Source organism: Giraffa tippelskirchi, chromosome 1, assembly GCF_054371585.1.
Source record: "Giraffa tippelskirchi isolate mGirTip1 chromosome 1, T2T-mGirTip1v1.2.pri, whole genome shotgun sequence".
In the NCBI taxonomy this organism is placed as follows: domain Eukaryota; kingdom Metazoa; phylum Chordata; class Mammalia; order Artiodactyla; family Giraffidae; genus Giraffa; species Giraffa tippelskirchi.
This window is the reverse complement of record NC_137275.1, coordinates 2,417,318-2,435,681: the sequence shown is the minus strand read 5'-3', so window position 1 is coordinate 2,435,681 and position 18,364 is coordinate 2,417,318. Positions and strand designations below refer to the sequence as shown.

At 64.2% G+C, this 18,364-nt stretch overlaps 1 protein-coding gene and 1 long non-coding RNA gene across 7 annotated transcripts in view; one reads left to right on the top strand and one right to left on the bottom strand.

Annotated features, from left to right (window-relative positions):
* The window catches only part of DOK7 (docking protein 7), a 34,423-nt gene that overhangs the window by 3,425 nt on the left and 12,634 nt on the right, over positions 1-18,364 (bottom strand). For 3 of the 6 annotated variants that reach the window (XM_081580540.1, XM_081580549.1, XM_081580584.1), the window contains exons 5-8: positions 6,826-6,945; positions 5,076-5,192; positions 3,590-4,257; positions 123-165 (exon numbers count right to left, since the gene is read on the bottom strand). In XM_081580540.1, coding sequence (XP_081436666.1) covers positions 123-165; positions 3,590-4,257; positions 5,076-5,192; positions 6,826-6,945 — 948 coding nt within the window. Of the gene's footprint in view, positions 1-122; positions 166-2,790; positions 4,258-5,075; positions 5,193-6,825; positions 6,946-18,364 lie in introns of those variants that run through there. The other 3 variants (XM_081580562.1, XM_081580573.1, XM_081580559.1) reach the window with 1 other exon arrangement.
* Positions 6,488-7,938, top strand: LOC145542207 (uncharacterized). Its single transcript, XR_014079654.1, has 2 exons — positions 6,488-6,576; positions 6,929-7,938. It is a non-coding gene; the product is annotated as an uncharacterized LOC145542207 (long non-coding RNA).

Here is an 18,364-nt window from a genome sequence, read left to right as displayed (position 1 = left end):
TCTCCCGCTGTCCCCTGGCATCTCATCTAGCACACACTCTGGCTGGACCATGACCACGGCCACTATGACCCCACGTCCCTTCCTGGGGCTGTGTGAGCGCCGGTGCCCAGGCTGAGGCCTACCTGAGTGCGTCACCAGGAGCCCGGGGGGCGAGGCAGCAGCTGCCTAGACCAAGGAGAACACACGTCAGCTGTCCACCCAGCTCCACCCCGGGCTGGAAGTCGGGCTCACTGGGTTCTGCCCCTCTCAGGGCCCCGCCCGCCCTGACACCCACACCACCCACGTGGGGCGAGGCAGTGTCTCCTCAGGGCCCCAGACGTGAGCCATGCCATGTGTCACACGTTCGCAGCGGGTTCGTTGCCAGCTGTGAGGTGCTCAAGGGCTTGTCACGCCACCCCTGGGCACTGCCCACTTGCTCTAAGCAGGGCACCCTGGCTGAGCCACTCCTGGGAGCCCCGTGAGATAAGTCAAGGACCCCAACCTGTGAGGTGGCCACTCTGGGGCAGATTGGAGGTGCAGATGGGCCCGGAGGAGGAAAGTGGTTTGGAGACCTCAGAGCTGGGGGCGGAGTGGGCGGGGGGAGGGTGGCCCACCAGGGGCAGGGTCACCACTGCCTGGGCCTCCGCTTTGCACACCCAGGAGATGGGCACCTCTCCCAGGACTGGACCCAGCACCCTGGCGCGGCTGAGGGCGCAGCCTGGCAGTGAGGCCTCCCGGGGGACCGTGGGCTGGAACAGGGGTGCAGAAGCCGACTCGCTCTTCAGGGGGGCAAAGGTGCTGCCCACACTCAGGACGCAGCACCCCAGCCCCGGCCCCAGGTTGGCTCCTGTTGGGAACCCCAACGCGTCACCCGTGAAGAGGCCCCTGGGCAGGCTCTGGGACTCGGGGAGGGTGTATGTGACTCCCAAGACCTGGGTCGAGAGCCGGCTGCCCTCGGGGGCCCCCGTCACTGGTAGCCGCACCCACAGCGGCGCCTGCTTCCGGGGCCAGTCCTGCAGGCACGGCATGCAGCGCCCACAAGGCAGCCAGGGGCTGGGGAGGAATGAACAAAGCCCCTCCCGTCTGCCCTCCTTGGGGCCAGGACCAGGTGGGGGCAGGCGGGCACACGTGGCCCGTGAGGTGAGGGGGGCTCTCTGGTGGGGGGCGGGGAGCAGGCATTCCCAGCCAGGAGCGTGCATGAGGCCCAGGGACCCAGACCCCATCCTACGGCCTCACGCTAGACCTCCTCTGGGAAGCGGGAGGGGTGTCTTTGTCACCCGCCCCGTGGGCTCAGAGATGAGCACAGGTGAACTGGGAGCCTCGTGGGGCCGGGTGGGCGGCCGTCCTGGGGCCCACCCAGCCCAGGCAAGACATCCCCGCCCGCACTGGTCCCCTGGGCCACACTGAGATGCAGCTGCCATGGGGGCCGGGCCTCGTGGTCAGGGGCCACCCCCGTGAAGGGCCCTGCCTCCCCCAGGCCCTGGAGGGCCTGGGCCACCTGCCCCACCCCTGCCTGGGTCCCCTGACCCTGAGCGTTTGCCACCCCGCCTACCTCACCCCCCAGACAGCCCTTCCCTGAAGTCCCAGCCATCAGCCTCAGACAGGAGACCAGAGCTCACAGCCAGGACGCCCTCACGGGGCAGGGCACTGGCAGAAGGGAGGCCCGGCTTCCAGCCCTCCCGGCTTCACATGGGGGCAGTTCCCTGGGATGCCAGGGCCTCCGCCGGCTCTGCTGGACGGGCGGCCGTCCGCTGAGGTGGAGGGCCCGCGGGACTGAGCCTGGAAGATGAGCAGGCAGCCCCGGCCTCTAGAGCGGCCCCCTGCCCGCAGCTCCAGCAGCTCCCAGCCCCTCTCTCATTTGCAGAAAGGCCGGCGGGCCCTCTGGGGGCAGATGGCAGCGAAATGCGTGGTGGCGACTCCCGCAGACAAGCTTCCACTAGACGCGTTGTCTCGCTAGTCCCCGGCGCCCAGGCCGGCAGCACTGCTGTCCCGTGTACGGGGCGGGGGGCTCCGATGGGAGAGACCCCCCAGCCTGCCTTTCCTACTGCAGTCCTGCCGGGGCCGGTCAGAGCCTGCTCTCAGCACCCCCGGGGAACCTGGGACCCGGGTCCCCACCAGGCAGTGAACAAGAGTGAGACGAGGCCCCCCAAGGATGTGCAGGGAGCCCGTGATGGGGGGGTCCTGGCAGCTCTTCCACCCACACGGGGGAGACTGGGGACAGGGGTGCTTCAGGCTCAGAGCTAGGACCCTCGCTGACTCAGAAGGTGGGGGGGGTCCACCCTCCCTGGACACAGGGAGCCACCTGCCTGAGCCCAAGCGGACCACTGAGGACCGCAGTGTGGTCTCCAGTGACGCGTGCAGACACGGGCGTCACACACACGGGCGCACACGCATGCACCCAGCACACAAGCAGACATCACACCAGGCATGCAATATGTGCACACAGGACACGCACACGCCACATGCAAGTGCATGCACATGTGTACACACGCGTGCACGCCGCATGCCACACTTGCGTACATGACTCATACACAGTGCACACGCATGCAGACGCACGCACTCGCATGCACACATCACACGTGGACACACACCACACACACATGCGCAGGCCCCGGGCTGTCCAAGGCCACTCTCCCGCTTCATGCTTCCAGCGTGTTCAGGCTTAAGGCCGACCAGACAGGCAAGGCCTTGTGCAGCTGCGACCCACGGGCCGTAGGACGCCCCCGGATTTCAGAGACAGCGAAAGGCCCCAAGCGGCAGGGCCGGGGCGGGAGGCAGAGAGAGCCGGCCACACGGAACAGGACAAGACGATAAGAAAAAACAATTTTATTTCCAGTCTAACAAGATCTTACAAACGGTGTCAGGTTTTAAAAATGTGAAAAGAGCCACAAACGGTCTTCAGCCGAGGGTGAAGGTACAAAGCGGAACATTTACAGGTGAGCTGAGCGCGGGACGCCCGCTGGCTGGAGCCCAGATGGGCGGCCACGGGGCTCGCCTTCCCCAGGGGTGTCTGGAACCAACCGCGGCGCCAAGGGACACAGCAGGCCACGCAGCCAAAGTCCATGCGGGTGAGCAGGCCGCCCCCGAGGGCGCACGCAGTGCCTGGGGCCCCGGAACGGGAACGGACGTCCCACCCTGCACCTTCTGGTCGTGACCACTGGCCCTCAGCTCATCCAGGAGTTGAGGGGGGGTGGTCTTGGGGCTCCCAACATATGAGCCCGACCCTGCACCTCCTGGTCCTGACTGCTGGCCCTCAGCTTGGCCAGGGTGTGGGGGGGACAGTTCTGGGGCTCGCGACAGGTGAGCCCGACTCTTGCCCTTCCCCCCCCACGAGGCCGCTGTGAGTGAGCCACGGAGGTGCCAGGGTCCCGAGAGCAGACCCCCGCTAGCCAGCAGGCCTCCTGAGCCTCGGGGTCCTGTTCAAAGGACAGGCCACCTGTGGGTGCAACTTCGGCGAGGAGGCGCGGGTAGGTCCTCGGGTTCTGCCGCCCCGAACCTGCCTGGGACGCAGCCCTTCCTGCAGACTGGGCCCCACCCCCGACCCCGGGCCCGCCCCACCGAGCTCAGCACCCGCCCCAGGCCACCGCCACCCTCAGGGAGGGGGCTTTACCTTCAGTCCTCCGCAGACCGGACACGCGGAAAAGAGCGCGGGAGGGGGCCCGGCGTGGGGGGCGCCCGCTTCCCAGGGCTCGCCGGCCCCCGCCGCCGCCTCTGGCGCCGGTCCCCGCCGTCTCTCGCCAGGCCAGCCAGGGGGACACCCCGAGTCCCGGGCGGCGCCCCCGTCCGCGGCGGGGGGCTGGTCCCGGGGCGCCTGGCGCAGGCTGCGGGGCGTGTCGTAGTGCGGCCGCGAGGAGGCGGGCACCTGGTACTCGGCCGCCCCAGGAGGGCAGGCGCACAGGCTGGGTTCCGGGACCCCGGCCGCCGGCAGGCTGAGCAGGGAGCCGAGCTCGTCGCCGCCCCGCCACACGTCCAGGCTGCTGCCCGCGCAGGACGAGAAGCTGCCCGAGTAGGAGGAGTGGCTGCCCGTGGCGATGCCGCTGTCCGAGGAGCTCTGGCGGCCGACCTCCTGCAGCTGCCGCGGCCGCAGCGGCTTCGGGGCGGGCCTGGCGGCTCCCGGCGCCGTGTCCCCGGGGGCCTGGGCGGCCGCCAGCCCAGGGCCCTCCTGCGACGTGCTGGCCGAGGACGAGGATGGCTCCGGCCACGGCGTGAGCCGGCTGCTGGCGCTGGCGTCCGAGTGGCTGGCCTCTGACGACGAGCTGGACACGCTGCGGTCGTCCCCTGGGTGGGAGAGCCCGGAGCTGAGGCTGCGGAAGGGCTCACCACTCAGGTCAGGTGGGCGGGGAGGGGGAGCCTGGGTGGGGGTGCTGACGCCTAGCCCCTGAGACCGCCGCCCTGCGGAGGGCCCGCGCTCACGGGTCTCCGGGTCTGGGACGGCTCACACATCCCCTCCCCAGACCCCGCCCCCAGGGTCCGCCCCCCAGGACGGACCCCTCCCCACGTCAACGCCCGCCCCACCGTCGCCCTGGGAACCAGACGTGAGCCCCTTCTCCAAGGAGACGGCAGCCCCGGGCACACCTGAGACCCCCAGCTATGGGGCCTGGACGGGGCCCGCCATCCCCAGCGTGCACCCGTGGGGCTGTCGACCACCCCAGAGGACAGAGAGCCCGCAGGGCTCCCCTGCTCTGGCCCAGGAGACCCTGGGGCCGCCCCCCCCAGCCCGGGGGCTGGCCCCCTTCTCCGGAGCTGCAGGGACCCCTCGAGGGATGTCCGCCCCTTCCGTCTGTCTCCCCATGAACCACAGCAGCGGGGCAGGTGGGGGCGCCTCTGCTCCCAGCAGCTGGGCCCCCGCTCTGGGCACAGATGGTGCAGCCGCTTCTCACCAGGCCTGTCGCGGGTGAGCGGAGAAGAATTCAAGCCCAGCCAGCCAGCCGACTCCGCGGCAGCACCACGCCCCGGTGGGCATCCAGGCTGGAGCTGGGTGAGTGTGGCCCCTTGTGTGAGGGGGGCAGAGGGGTGGACAGGAGCTGGGGCTGGGGGAGGGGCGGCCCCAGCCCCAGGGCCGCCGGACCTCCCCCCTGAGCCGGTCACGGCCCTACCTCCGCTGCCCGGCCGGCCGGAGTGAGAGAGGAGGCTGAGCCGCTTCTCCAGCTGCAGGGCTTCCAGGGCCTCCTGCGCCACCCTTTCCTCCAGGGCAGGGCCCCCGGGGCTCAGGTCTGCGGCAGAGCGGGGTATCGGTGAGGACTCGGCCCCAGGCCTGTCCCAGCAGCATCCTCCCCATGAACCCAACGCCGTCGGAGCCACATGGACCCTGGTCCAGCCCCAAGGCCAGGATGGAGCCCCTGGGATCCCCAGCACCCCCCCCATGCCTACACACTAGCCACTGGACCCTGAGCTCAGGGTACCCCAAACATCCCCATCCTATGTCCTGGGCCCAAGGAAAAGACAGCCCCTCAACCACCAGCTGATGTCCCTGGCCCGAAGCGGACAGTCCCTGCAGGGGGGTGTCAGGACGCCAGGACACCCTCCTGCGACTGGCGGGTCTGCAAGATGCTGGCACTGGATGGACTCGCGGCCCCATCCCTTGCCCTCGCTGAGCCTAGCGTCCGCGTCTGCACCCCAGTCACAATGGGGCCCAGGTGGGAACGCACAGGACACGTGCTCAGGGCAGGGGGGGACCTCGGAACTCTAATCTCTCCCTTCTTCCTCACAGGTCCGTCTGCCTGAGGCAGGTCCTGCCTCCGGGCCTTGGGGCCTGCATGGGCCCTGGCCAAACTGCGGTCAGCTGGAGAAGACACTCCAAGACCCCTGAGTGTTAAGGCTGCGCACCCAGTGGAGGCCACGTCTCAAGAGTCCCTGACGATCACGGGCCTCGGTGGGATGCCAGCCAGGCTCAGAGAGCAGAGCCCCACCAGCTCTGTCCACTCCCTGTCTATAACACCCATGTCCACCCCTGCCCTGTCCACACCCTCCCCATCCACGCCACCCACACCACACTTGTGGCTGCAATGCAGGAAGGTGCCAGCAGAGGGCACAGCCATGCCACCCCGCAGAGCCTGGGCAGCGGGGCTCTGGTCCCGGGGACGGCCCTGTCTCTGCAGCCGTCACCCCCACATCCCCCCAGCCCACTGCGGGGGTTGGGGGCCCAGGTCGAGGTGGGGAAAGGGGGACCTGGCACAGCCCCTGCCTCCCCAGAAGGCCCAACTGACCCCCCTCCAGCTGTGGGGCTCAGGAAAGGAGGCCACAGCTGGGAGCTCAGTGACCACCTGCTGCCCGACGCAGGCCTTGGTCTCCCACCTGGACCAGGGGACAAGCACTGCCTCATGGGGGCCAGGGCAGCAGCAGCAGTCCCGGGTACCACCGCCCAAAGGGCCTCAATCCAGGAGAGCAGCGACGCCCAGGGCCTGCCTTTGTCCCTCCCAGGGCGGCTGTCCCTGAGCGGCGGGGACAGAGCTCACCTGGTGCGAGGAAGTGCCCAGCTAGCATGCCCTCTGGGGGCCGGCGGCATTCCCGGCCCAGGACTCTTGAATAAGAGGGGTGCCCCGCCCTCCCAGGGACAGAGACCTGACCCCAGCGACCTCGGGCAAGGCTTCCAGCCAGGTCTGGGATACAGGCCCCGCCCAGAAGGACTGGGTTGGGGGGGTTCCAGGCTCTGGCCTCGTGCTGGTCCACCCAGTACGGCCGTGGTAACTTGTCCCGGCCCCAAAGCCGTGGCCTCTGAGCGTCCCGTGAAGAAGCAGCTGTACAGGTGTGAGCGCCCCACCTCAGGAGCCCAGTGGGGCTCACAGCAGCAGCTCCCCCAAACCCTCCAGCCAGGCTGGGCCCCCCCTCCACCCGCCACACACTCACCTGGGAGAACCGGCCGCAGCCCGAAGGGGCCTTTAGTGGGGGAGATGCCTCGGACGATGCAGTCAAACAGGAAGCTGATCTGGTCTCCCTCGGCGGAGGACAGGAAGAAGACTCCGGCCCCTGTGCAGGGAGGATGGACCCCGCTGTCAGCCTGGCCAGGGCATCGGCGGCATGGGACTCCAGCGGGATGGGTGCGGGCCGCCAGGTGGAGGCTGCTGCAGAAGCCAAGCAAACCCGCGAGTCCCCCCTCCCCCACCAATCCCTGCACCAGGGCGATGCTGAGCCTCTTCCCCACCTGGGGAAAACGTACAACTTGCCCAGGAGGCTGCGGCCACATGCAGCTCTCCCAGGCCTGCGGGCACCAGGCCGGACTGAGCAGCCTGGACGGGGTAGGGGAGGGTGTCCTGCCTGCTGATCCCTGGCCATCAGCCATCTCCCGTCTCCCAGGCCGGCCTGAGGAACTGGTGACTTCTGAAGGACGAGGGCCACGGTGGAGGGTGGCCAGAGGCTGAGGGGGGCGTCCTGCCCGCACAGAGCGCCCGGCAGCCCCTCCTCACACCCCACGCTCTTCCGAGGGGTGGGGGGGCAGGTGCACCCTCCAGGAGGCGGCTGTAGGACCTGTCTTCCTCACCTGGGGCCCTGCTGAGCGGCCTGGCCCCCTCAGAGGCCCTTCCTCTTCCCTGGCGTGTTCTCTAGGTGGGGGGCCCTGGAGCACCCACACCCCGGCACTCCCACCCACAGAGAGGGTCAAGGGAACACTCACATCTTGAGATACAGGGAAGTCACTCTGGCTCACGCCGGAGTTAACTTGAATTTGGTGCAAACTAAAGTCGCCTGTTTGCAGCCTGTCAATCATACACTGTACATCTGCTTTGGTCATAAAAGCAAAGGGCACCCTGACCAGACGTAAAGAACGTCTGTGTTAAACAGGACAGTGCTGGCCCTCCGTCCAGGGTGAGACCCCTCCCCAGGAGCCAAGGCCACGCTGACTCACTGGGCACAGGCCGGCCGGTCTGTTCTTTTGGGGGAAGAGGAAGCGTGAAAACATGTAACCCTGACTTCTTTTAACGTTCTTCGTTCTGATGAGATAAACTCCGATAAAGCCGCTGAAAACCCCTGCTTCTGCAGAGCCATTTGGCGAGCAGGCTTACAGGTTAGTGCTCGGGTTGGGCTCAAACAAAACTCTTCTCTGTTCTTCTGACTGAAGTTTTATCGATCACTGTTGTTGACAGAGGGGGAGGCCGGCTAGGATCCTAGCCCGGGGGGCTGGGGAGGAGGGGGCGTCTGGACCTGCGGGGAGCCTGGGTGGAGAGCGGCCATGGGGGAGCCTGCCAGGGTGAATGGAGTCCCTCGGCCTCCTGAATGGGGACGCCGGGTCCCGCGAGCCGTCCGCCCAGCGTGGCGTCACCGCCCAAGAATCCCTCGTGCTTCGCCGCCTCTGTCTGCCCAAAGGCCGGCCCCCAGCTCAAAGGAGGGCGCTCGGGGTGGGGCGGGCGGCCTGGGAAGCGGCACACTAAAGCCAGCCGGTCACGCTCGCCTGCCCCGGATTCCAGGGCCCCGCGCCAGCCCCACACGTGGCGACGCTGCTGTGCCCGTGGGGCCCTAGCTGGTGACACGCCTGCTGGAGAGACGAGGAAACAGAGGCCCAGAGGCCCTGCCACCACGGAGCCCCAACCAGAAGCAGAGCAGGGACACCCCCGCCCGCCTGCCGGGCCCCCTCCCCTCTAGGGGCCCCCCTGAGGCTCGCTGCCCACAGGGCTGGGCAGGGTCTCTCTCTCTCCCGGGCTAGGGGAGGGGTGCTGACCAAGAACCCAAGCCCGGGACCTTGGCCGACAGCGGGCGGACAGGAAGGAGGCCCTGTCCTGGCCGCCCCGCTCAGCTGGGGCCAGGCCTCTAATCCTGAGCTTACGGTCAGCTGGCAGCAGCGGTGGCACAGCCAGTCCCCCGACTATAAAAAACTGCGTTACAGGAGGGAGCGGAGCCGGTGGCATTCCGCGGGCGTCTGCGGGCTCCTGCTCCCACACTGGCCGCCAGCCTACCTCCTTGGCGGCCCCAGGGGCTCCCGCTGGGGATGTGAGTCTCTGAGGGCCCACCCGAGCTTCGCAACCAAGAGACGAGGCCGCCCATACCCAGCGCCGACCGCTCACCGCCCTGGGCTCCCCTCTCCATCCCAGGCTTTGAGGAGCAGACCTGCCCGGCCCACCTGACACACCTCCCTGGGGGTGGCCACATCCTTGCGCCCCCTCCCCGCCCCCCCTCCCTAGGACACTCCTCAGCCACACGTAACCACCCTTCTCCTGTTGAGACTCTGCTCCTGTGACGTGGCCTTCCCTGGCCCCTGACCCCTGTGCGCCTGGTGACACTTTCATGGGACCCCTCCTCCAGGGCAGACCCCGGGACCCTTTCCCTCCCTTGTTGGACGCCGTCCAGGCCGCCAGGCCCAGCACCTTGAGGCAGGACCGCTTCTGGGCCTTCTGTGGCCTCTAGTGTCTAACTCAGGGCCAGGCGCCAGGAGAGCCCCCCACTCAGTGTGGATGGAAAGAGGGGGCTGCGGAGGCAGCCAGGCCCCTGCCCCTTCCCAGACGCCCCTCCCCAAGAAAGTGTCTCCACGTTTCCTGTTTTCTTGCCTTTCTGCGAGGAAGGGAGGAAAGCTAGAGCCTGGCCCCATTTGGCCTTGTACAGGTGTGGTCCAAAATCACTGCAGACGGTGACCGCAGCCATGAAATTAAAAGATGCTTGCTCCCTGGAGGGAAAGTTATGACCAACCTAGACAGCATATTAAAAAGCAGAGACATTACTTTCCCAACAAAGGTCCATCTAGTCAAGGCTATGGTTTCTCCAGTGGTCATGTATGGATGTGAGAGTTGGACTCTAAAGAAAGCTGAGTGCAGAATTGATACTTTTGAACTGTGGTGTGGGAGAAGACTCTTGAGAGCCCTTGGACTGCAAGGAGATCCAACCAGTCCATCCTAAAGGAAATCAATCCTGGGTGTTTATTGGAAGGACTGATGTTGAAGCTGAAACTCCAATACTTTGGCCACCTGATGCGAAGAACTGACTCATTGGAAAAGACCCTGATGCTGGGAAAGATTGAAGGCATGAGGAGAAGGGGACGACAGAGGATGAGATGGTTGGATGGCATCACCGCCTCCATGGACGTGAGTCTGAGTAAACTCTGGGGGTTGGTGATGGACAGGGAGGCCTGGCGTGCTGCAGTCCATGGGTTCGCAAAGAGTCGGACATGACTGAGCGACTGAACTGAACTGGACAGGTGTGGTCCACGCCACCATGCCCGTCCCACCCGCCTCCTCTCATCCATGTCTGTGAAGCCCCCACTCCACCCCGAAGCGGGGCCAGTCCCCTCCCCTGGGCTCTGGACCACAGGCAGTGGCAGAGGGGACACTCTACAGGGTTTGGGGCCCAGGCACGAGGGGCTGGCAACCCTCAGGTTCCCTGTCTTGGAACCAGCGACCCGGGTTGTCCTGTTGGAACATAAGGCCCGGAGGAGAACTGAAGTGTCCCGGCCAGTAGCCAGCATCAGGGCCCGAAGCCACGCCCGAGGCTACTCACCAAACACCACTGCCCAAGTGACTCCAGCCCACCACGCGGAGCAGAGGGAGCCCTGCCCAGACTGCTGACCCACAGAGTCACAGCCAGGAAACAGAGCTAAGGTTTGGGGGTATCTGTCTCCCAGCAATAAGTAACATGGAAAATTAAGATTCGGAGCAGAGTGTCCTGCCCAGCAGGAAGCAGCTACCTGCAGGTTCACGGCCACCTTTCGCTCTGGAGACAGACGCTGTGGGTCATAAGGGGGTGCAGCAAACCTCACTCCCGTCATAAATGCAATTGCTCCCAGGGAAGAGTATCTCCAGGGGAGAAGCATCACGTTCAGCTTGAAGATTCACCAGCCGTGAGAAAGAAAAACCTTCCTTCAAACGTCTGATGAGCCCGGTTAGATCCAGGCCAATCCCTGGCTTTAATCTCCAGTGTCCAGACCTTTGTCCCTGGATCTCTGTACCCCCAGCTCCTCAGAGAATTCCACTCTCTGCTGGCAAAGACCACACAGCAAAGGCCAGTCGGGCACAGAGAGTCTGAAGGACTTTCCTGCTGAGGAGTTTCTAGAAAGCTCCATCCACACAGCACTGGTTATCAGTCAGAAAGCTGGCAGAGGTAACTGAGCCTTGGGATGTTATTCTGCAGTTTCCTAATAGAGTGAAACATTCACTGATTAAAGTTTCATTTGTCTCTGCCCTTATTTTGGGAGAAAGAAGCAAAGTGTGATGAAATAAGTTCGTCGAAATGAAGTTTAAATCTCACTTGATGGTTTCATACCCACTAGGAGTGGGTATTTAAACCTACTTACGTAACAGGTGTGCTATTTAAACAACACACAGAAACAAAACAGAAACCAACTGTGGTGAGGGTGGGAGAGCCGGGGACCCTCGCACACCGTCGGTGGGAATGTAACGTCGTACAGTAGTGTGGAAAGTACTGTGGCAGTTCCTCAAAACATTCAACCGAGAACCATCATCTGATCCAGCAAGTGTATTTCTGGGCACACACCCAAAAGAATTAAAAGCAAGGTCTCCAAGAGATATTTGCCTGCCCGTGTTCACAGCGACATCATTCACAATAGCTAAAATGTGGATGCAGTCCAAGTGTCCATCGACAGATGGATGCATAAACACAGTGTGGTCCGTCCACGCAGCGGAATCTGATTCAGCCTTAAAAAGGAAGGAAATTCTAACACCTGCTGAACGCGGAAGAACCGTGAGGATGCTGAGCCAAGTGAAATAGGCCAGTCACAAAAGGACAAATCCTGAGTGATTCCACTTATATGAGGTCCCCAGAGTTGTCAAAATCAGAGACAGAAAGCAGAATAAGGGGTGCGGGGCTGGGCGGGGAGGGGAACGGGGAGCTGGTGTTTGATGGGGACAGAGTTCAGGACGATGAAGAGGTTCTGGGGACGGCGGTGGTGATGGGGACACAACGATGTGAACGGACGTGCTCACTGCCACTCAACTGCAGAAGCGGCTTAAATGGTGCAGTGTGCATCGTGTACACTTGGCCGTGGTGAACCAGAAACAAGGACAAACACCAAACAAGCTCTCCGGAGAGTAGGCTCTGTCCCACCCTCCAGCGAGCCACCTCCCCACCCCCACCCCCCACCCCCCAGCCCAGGCACCTCACACTCTCGGAGCCACTCCCACTAAATGCCAGGTGCTCATCCTAATCACCCTGCACACGGGAAGGGGGGTACCCAACCCCACCCTGAGCAGAGAGCAGGGGCGTCAGCCTTGACCCTGGATTCTGTCCCTGGGTGGATGCTGGCCTCCAGCTCCCAGTCACTCCAACCAGGGCTACTCCCTGGTGACCCGCCTCCCTCCTGTGCTCCCCCCATCCCACAGGGATGCACTGGGCACCTGCCAGGTGAGGGACCCCTCAGGACGATCCTGGGGCCTTGCTTTCCTCTGCGTCTCCCCAAGTGCCAGCTGAGGGTCCTGCTCTGAAACGGTGTCCCGAATGACTCAGCCACGGAGAGGGCCTGCCCTCCCCACCTCCATCCTCGTCCCCCAGGTCAGGTGCACAGGGCACAGGAGGACAGTGGATGGGGTCAGCTGGTGTCCCCACCCCTGCATTGGGACAGGGAGCTGAGGTGCAGGCCGGGGAAAGGTGGAGACCCAAACCCAGGCCCCGCTCACTGCACGCTGCCTGCTGCCCCCCAGGGCCTGCCATGGTGAGACTCAGAGGCCCAGGTAGGAAGGTCACTGCTCAGACAGAGTGCCCACCACTGGGAGAATTCTGCCACGCACACCTGCCAGCCCGGAGCCATCATGGAAGTGGGGGCTGGTGCCACTCGCCCAGTCCCTGCAGGGCCAGTCTGGCCAGCAGAAGTCTCTCCCTGGGAGTGTGAGACTCGGGGTCCCCTCTAGGGGACACTGTGACCTGCTGCCCAGGCGCCTGGCTGCACCAGCACCAGGCACTCCTTGACCAGGGACCCGCCGGTGGGGTCAGGCCCGACCCATGAGAGGCTGCGAAGCTGCTGGCTCTCTGGCAACGTCCGCAGGAGGCTGGGCGAGGCCAGGGCCTGAGCACCACGGGGCCGGGGTCCAGGTCACCACGTGGCACACACCTCCCAGGCAGGGGCACAGGAACCCAGGGCAGTGCAGATGAGGGACTGAGGCTCGGAGAGGCTGAGATGAGTCAGACTCGTCCCTGGGAGCCTCAGGTGAGCTGCACTTTCTGCCCACAGACCACCTTTCTCCCACGTGAAGATGTGGGATGCGGCTCACACGCCATCATGTCCAGACGGTCCCGCGAGGCCACTCTGCCTGTCCCCGAGGACTCACTGCTCCCGCTTTTCAGCCTAGGAGGAGACAGACTGAAGCCAAATGCCCGAGGAGTCCCGGAGGCTGCTGAGAGCCGGAAGGGGCTCTCAGTCCTGGTGCCAAGAGGCTCTGGGCTGGGCACGGAGGGGGGTCAGGCCCCCCAGGGTCACCACGCTCAGACAGACAGACTAGGGCAAGTCTCGGGCCGCTCCGTGCCTCAGTGTCCCCATCTGTAAATGGGTGCGCACACACACTGCCGAGGGTTGGTGTGCGGATCCGGACCCCCCCACTAGGTAGGCGTCCTGCAGGGGCCTCACAGGGTGACTATCGCCCTTGGGCCCCTCTCTCCCTGACCCTGAGTGACCTCGGCTTCCCTGGACATGCAGAGGCTCCAGAACCGTGCCCGGTGCACATTGCCATCGTGGGCTGCAGAAAGGTGACAAATCCCGGCCTGACTCTGGCCCCCAGAGCACAGAGCTCGGGGCAGAGGGCTGAAATCGACCGCAAGTCTGTCCAAAGTGTAACGGAGGCTCTAGACTCAAAGGGAGACTCCCCCTCCAGGGGTAAACCTGACCCAGTTCTGGACGGGCTCTGAACCTCGCCTGGGGGCCTTCCCCTCCCATGGGCTGAGCCCTGGAGCTCAGCCCAGGCCTCCCTCCTCGGACCCTCCCCTCGGCCTCCTCGACACCCACCCCAGCTGGCCCTCCTCCCTCCCCTCTTCTTAACACTCCTGACCCCGCAGGCCCCACCCACAGCCTCCTCACACCCTGCCTCCATCCCCCCAGCACCCTGAGGCCAAAGCCACCACCCTCGGCAGGTCTGCTGGTGGCACCATCCCACTCCAGCACCTTCAAGGGCTCCCTGCTACCCTGGGAACACAGCCCAGCTCTGGTCCAGCCTCCGGGGCCTCCTGTAACCGGGACGTGGCTTCCCCCTCTGACCTCACCTCTGCCACTCTACTTACCAGGGTCCCGCACACGCCGTTCCTGCCACCAGCCACGCTAATGTCTGTCTGGAACTGCTTTTCTCTTCCCTCCACTCTACCCTACCTTCAGCAGCCAGGCTCAGTTGAACTCCTATTCAACCCGCAGAGGCCCCATTCAGGCTCACCCCGAGAGGGCCTCCACAGCCTCCCTAGGCTGTGGCCCTTCCTGGCTCCCCTCGCACCCCTGAGGACTCTAAACATCCATGTCCTCCCTCTCACATAGCCTGAGTCTTCCCAGCCTGGCATGTGCTCCCTGCTCCTACCCCACACCCAGGGCCGGGCACAGAGAATCCCCTGAACACATTCCCTCCTTCTCCAGACTCCTGGGCTGGAGACCACAGCTCCAGCAGCTCCAGCAAGACCAGCATCTGGACCACAACGTCCACAGGAGGCAGCTGAAGGCTCCTCAGTGCTGGACACACTGGCAGTATGGTCCCTCCTGCTCCAGAGCGTCAACCTTTGCTCACTTATTTGTTTCTGTTGTTCAGCCGCTAAAGCCACGCTGTGTGTGATCCCATGAACCGTCCTCCACTATCTCCCAAAGTTTGCTCAGACTCATGTCCATCGAGTCGGTGAAGTCATGCAACCATCTCATCCTCTGTCGTCCCCTTCTCCTCCTGCCTTCAATCTTCCCCAGCATCAGAGTCTTTTCCAATGAGTTGGCTTTTCACATCAGGTGGCCAAAGTATTAGAGCTTCACTACCCTCATTAATATATATATATATATATTCACTATACTCACTTACATACCCACAAAGAATTGATGCTTTTGAACTGTGGTGTTGGAGAAGACTCTTGAGAGTCCCTTGGACTGCAAGGAGATCCAACCAGTCCATCCTAAAGGAGATCAGTTCTGAATATTCTTTGGAAGGACTGATGCTGAAGCTGAAACTCCAGTACTATGGCCACCTGATGCGAAGAACTGACTCATTGGGAAAGACCCTGATGCTGGGAAAGATTGAAGGCCGGAGGAGAAGGGGACGACAGAGGATGGGATGGTTGGATGGGATCACTGACTCAATGGACATGAGTGTGAGTAAACTCCGGGAGTTGGTGATGGACAGGGAGGCCTGGCGTGCTGCAGTCCATGGAGTCACAAAGAGTTGGACACAACTGAGCAACTGAACTGAACTGAACTGAAATCATTTATAAAAATGATTTACAATGCTCGCTGCTCCCCAAGGGGCTGACGGGATGGGCTGGACCCCAGGAGGCAGGGAGGAGGGGAGGCGGAGCAGCGGGCAGAGGCCTGGGGGCCAGCCTTGGACTCTGCCGTCCACCAGGCTCAGAATCCCTCAGCAGTCAAGGACCCTGATCTTTGCGGCCGCTGCTGACTCATGTGGGTGTGGAAACACCTTGGAAGTGTCCTTGACAGGACTTGCCAACGTGAGGGACGGGGTCTTCCTCTGGCCCCCGTCCTAGAAACTTCCATTCACCCTGAGGCCCTATGCAAATGGCCCCTGGCCCTCCCCAAAGTCTTCCTGGCTCCGGCAGGATGCCTGGCCTGCCCTGGGTCCACCACTCTCCCTGCAGCTGAGCCTGTCCTGGGAGAAGGGTGCCCCAAATCTCTGCACCACCCCCATCTGTGTGCCCTGCCCCTGCCCGGTCGCCCTAAACACACCACCGTGACCACCCCAGAGACAGAGACCTTGGGTTCCTTTTCAAAGAATCTGATCAGGCTGCCGTCCACGTGGAGGCCATAGAGAGAATACGTCCACCCATGAGGTACCAAGAGCCGCACGGAGCACCCTGCCCCGACTCCTGCCCAACATCCACAGAGCGCTGATCCCTCCCCCACACTCCCCAGGGCCCTCTCCTGACAGCCCGTCGACGGGGTCTCAGTGTGGGAGAAGGGGCCAGGGTCCCGTCACTGCTCTCTGGAGTGGTCTGGGGCCTGTCCCGGGGAGGAGATGTTAATTCCTTCATCCAAAACCTTCCAGAGCCTTCTGGTGACTCTAACCCCCTCTCCAACTCGGGGCCCACAGGCTCATTGAGATCTGAATTCTGGCAGCTTCAGCGTTCAGGTGACCTGGTCATGGGCTGGATCGTGGCCCCAAAGGACAGGCTCACATCCTGGAGCCTGCGTCTGGACCCTTATCTGGAAAAGGGTCTCTGCAGGTATGCCCAAGTGAAGGCTCTCAGACCGTTCCAGAGTATGACCCGTGTCCCACGTGAAGTGGGACTCGTGAAGCCAGAGCAGACAGGAGGGATGTGGCCACAAGCTTGGGAACACTTGGGGCCCGGGGACTGGACTTGGGGCCCTCGGGGACTGCAACAGGCAGGGAGGGCCCTCCCCAGGAGCCACCGGGGGCGCCCAGCCCCGGCCCAACCTTGATTTGGACAGAATGGTGAAGGGGCAGACTGCACTGTTCTCAGGCCTGGGATGCGGTCATTTGCTACGTGGCCCCGGAGCTGAACTAGCCACCCTCCTCCCAGGAGGCCTGCGTCCTGAGTGGCCTGCTGCTCTGACCACACACACAGGGCTGCACGGTCCCTGCTCACCCAGCCCTGCGTCACCCAAGTCTGGTAACAGTCTATGAACCGGCAGAGCCATGGTACCTGCCAGGGGGCAGAGGGTCACGTCCCTGGAGGAGAACGGAGCCCAGTGGGACCCGCTGGGTGGCAGAGTGTCGGGAAGGGCCGTGCCCACCGTGTTCTCTGGCCACCGCTGACCGGCCGGCTTTGGCCAGGGTCCTCCAGACGGTCTTGAGGGGAGGGGAGGACCCCTAAGAGGGACTTCCTGTGGGAGGGAGCACGTCCGCCCTGGAGCCCTCGGGTCCAGGCAGATCCACCAGGCCCACCCAGGGCCCAAGGCCCAAATGCAGGCCTTGCACAGAAGCCCCAGGGCGGCTGGTCACAGTTGGGAACCCGGGAAGGACTCAACAGCTGCAACTTCTGATGCCTGGAATCGTCAACGGTCGGAAAAGGAGCCCACCCACACCAAGAACTGGAATTTTAAACTCTGAGGCCTCTGGGGGGAAAGCATCCAGCGGACTCTATTACATTCGTCCGGGCAAATAAAACAGTCTCCAGGGAACCGGTCCTCCCGGCCGCCCCCGCTCGAGGGCACACACCAGCACCAGCCGTGGCCTGCACCCCAGTCCTCATGGCAGCCACAGACCACCCTGCCCGAGTCTCGGCCCTGGGAGTCCCAGCGGTTCAGCCAGGATGCTGGTCTCTCTCCCACCGGGGCCTCCAGCAGCTCCAGGGCCCCTCCCTTCTCAGGAGGGAAGGGCGGCCTCACACACCAAGCACGCTGCGGCCTGCTGCCCCCCACCGTCCGTGCAAGGGAGGGGGTCGGAACCAGGCCGGGGCCCCCCACCCCATCTGCCCGCTGCCGGCGCCTCTAATGTCTGGTGGAGAGGACTCTGGACGGTGTCCCGTGTGGGGCTTTTCTGCCAGCCCAGGGAGGACGGGCCAACAGCTGCGCTCACCTCTCCCTCCTGCTTGAAGCCCCCCGGGCAGGAAAACGCACAGGCCGAGCCTCGCTCAAGGCCTTCCAACCCCGGCTACGGCCACCCTGCCAGCCCCAGGGCCACCCTGCCGAAGCGCCCACTCCCCAAGCCCACCTGCGCCTCCGCTACGTCACCCCTCCCCACCTCTCTCTGCATCTCAGAGCTTCTAAGCTCCCTGGAGCCTAGGACGAGCCATCACCACGAAATCCAAGGGCTGCAGTCCCTGCCTCGAGCAGCAGCTCGAACCTGCTTGTTCACCTGTCTGCCCAGCTCCCTGGCAGTTTACGTCTCATGCCGTCAAAGGCAGGGCCCGACGGAACCGTCCCGCCTCACACCCCCCCCTTGTGGAATGAGGGCCACGGACCCAGCCTCCAGCATGACCACGTCCTCAAGTGCATTCCCGGCACCCAGAGAAATCCGGGTGTGATCCGCCTCCGGAGCGCTGGGCAGGGAGCACCCCCTCCCGCTAGCCGCACTGAGTATGTGCCAGGCCCTGTGGGCTCCCCCGGCCAGCTCTGTCCTCTCCAGAGGCTGTGGGTTGGGGAGCGATCCGTGCTCCTTTATGGGGGGTGGGTGGAGAGCGGTCGCCCCCAGCTCGGAGCCCTGATCGCCCTCCACACGAGGGAGGGGCCTGTGACCCCCCAACCCTGGCTGGGGTCGTGGGCTGACAGGATTTGGGATGCACAGCCCCCACCCAGGCCACACCCTCCAGTCCAGCCCAGCGACCATGGTCGTGGAGGCAGCCGAGCAGGAGGCACTCGGCCGGACAA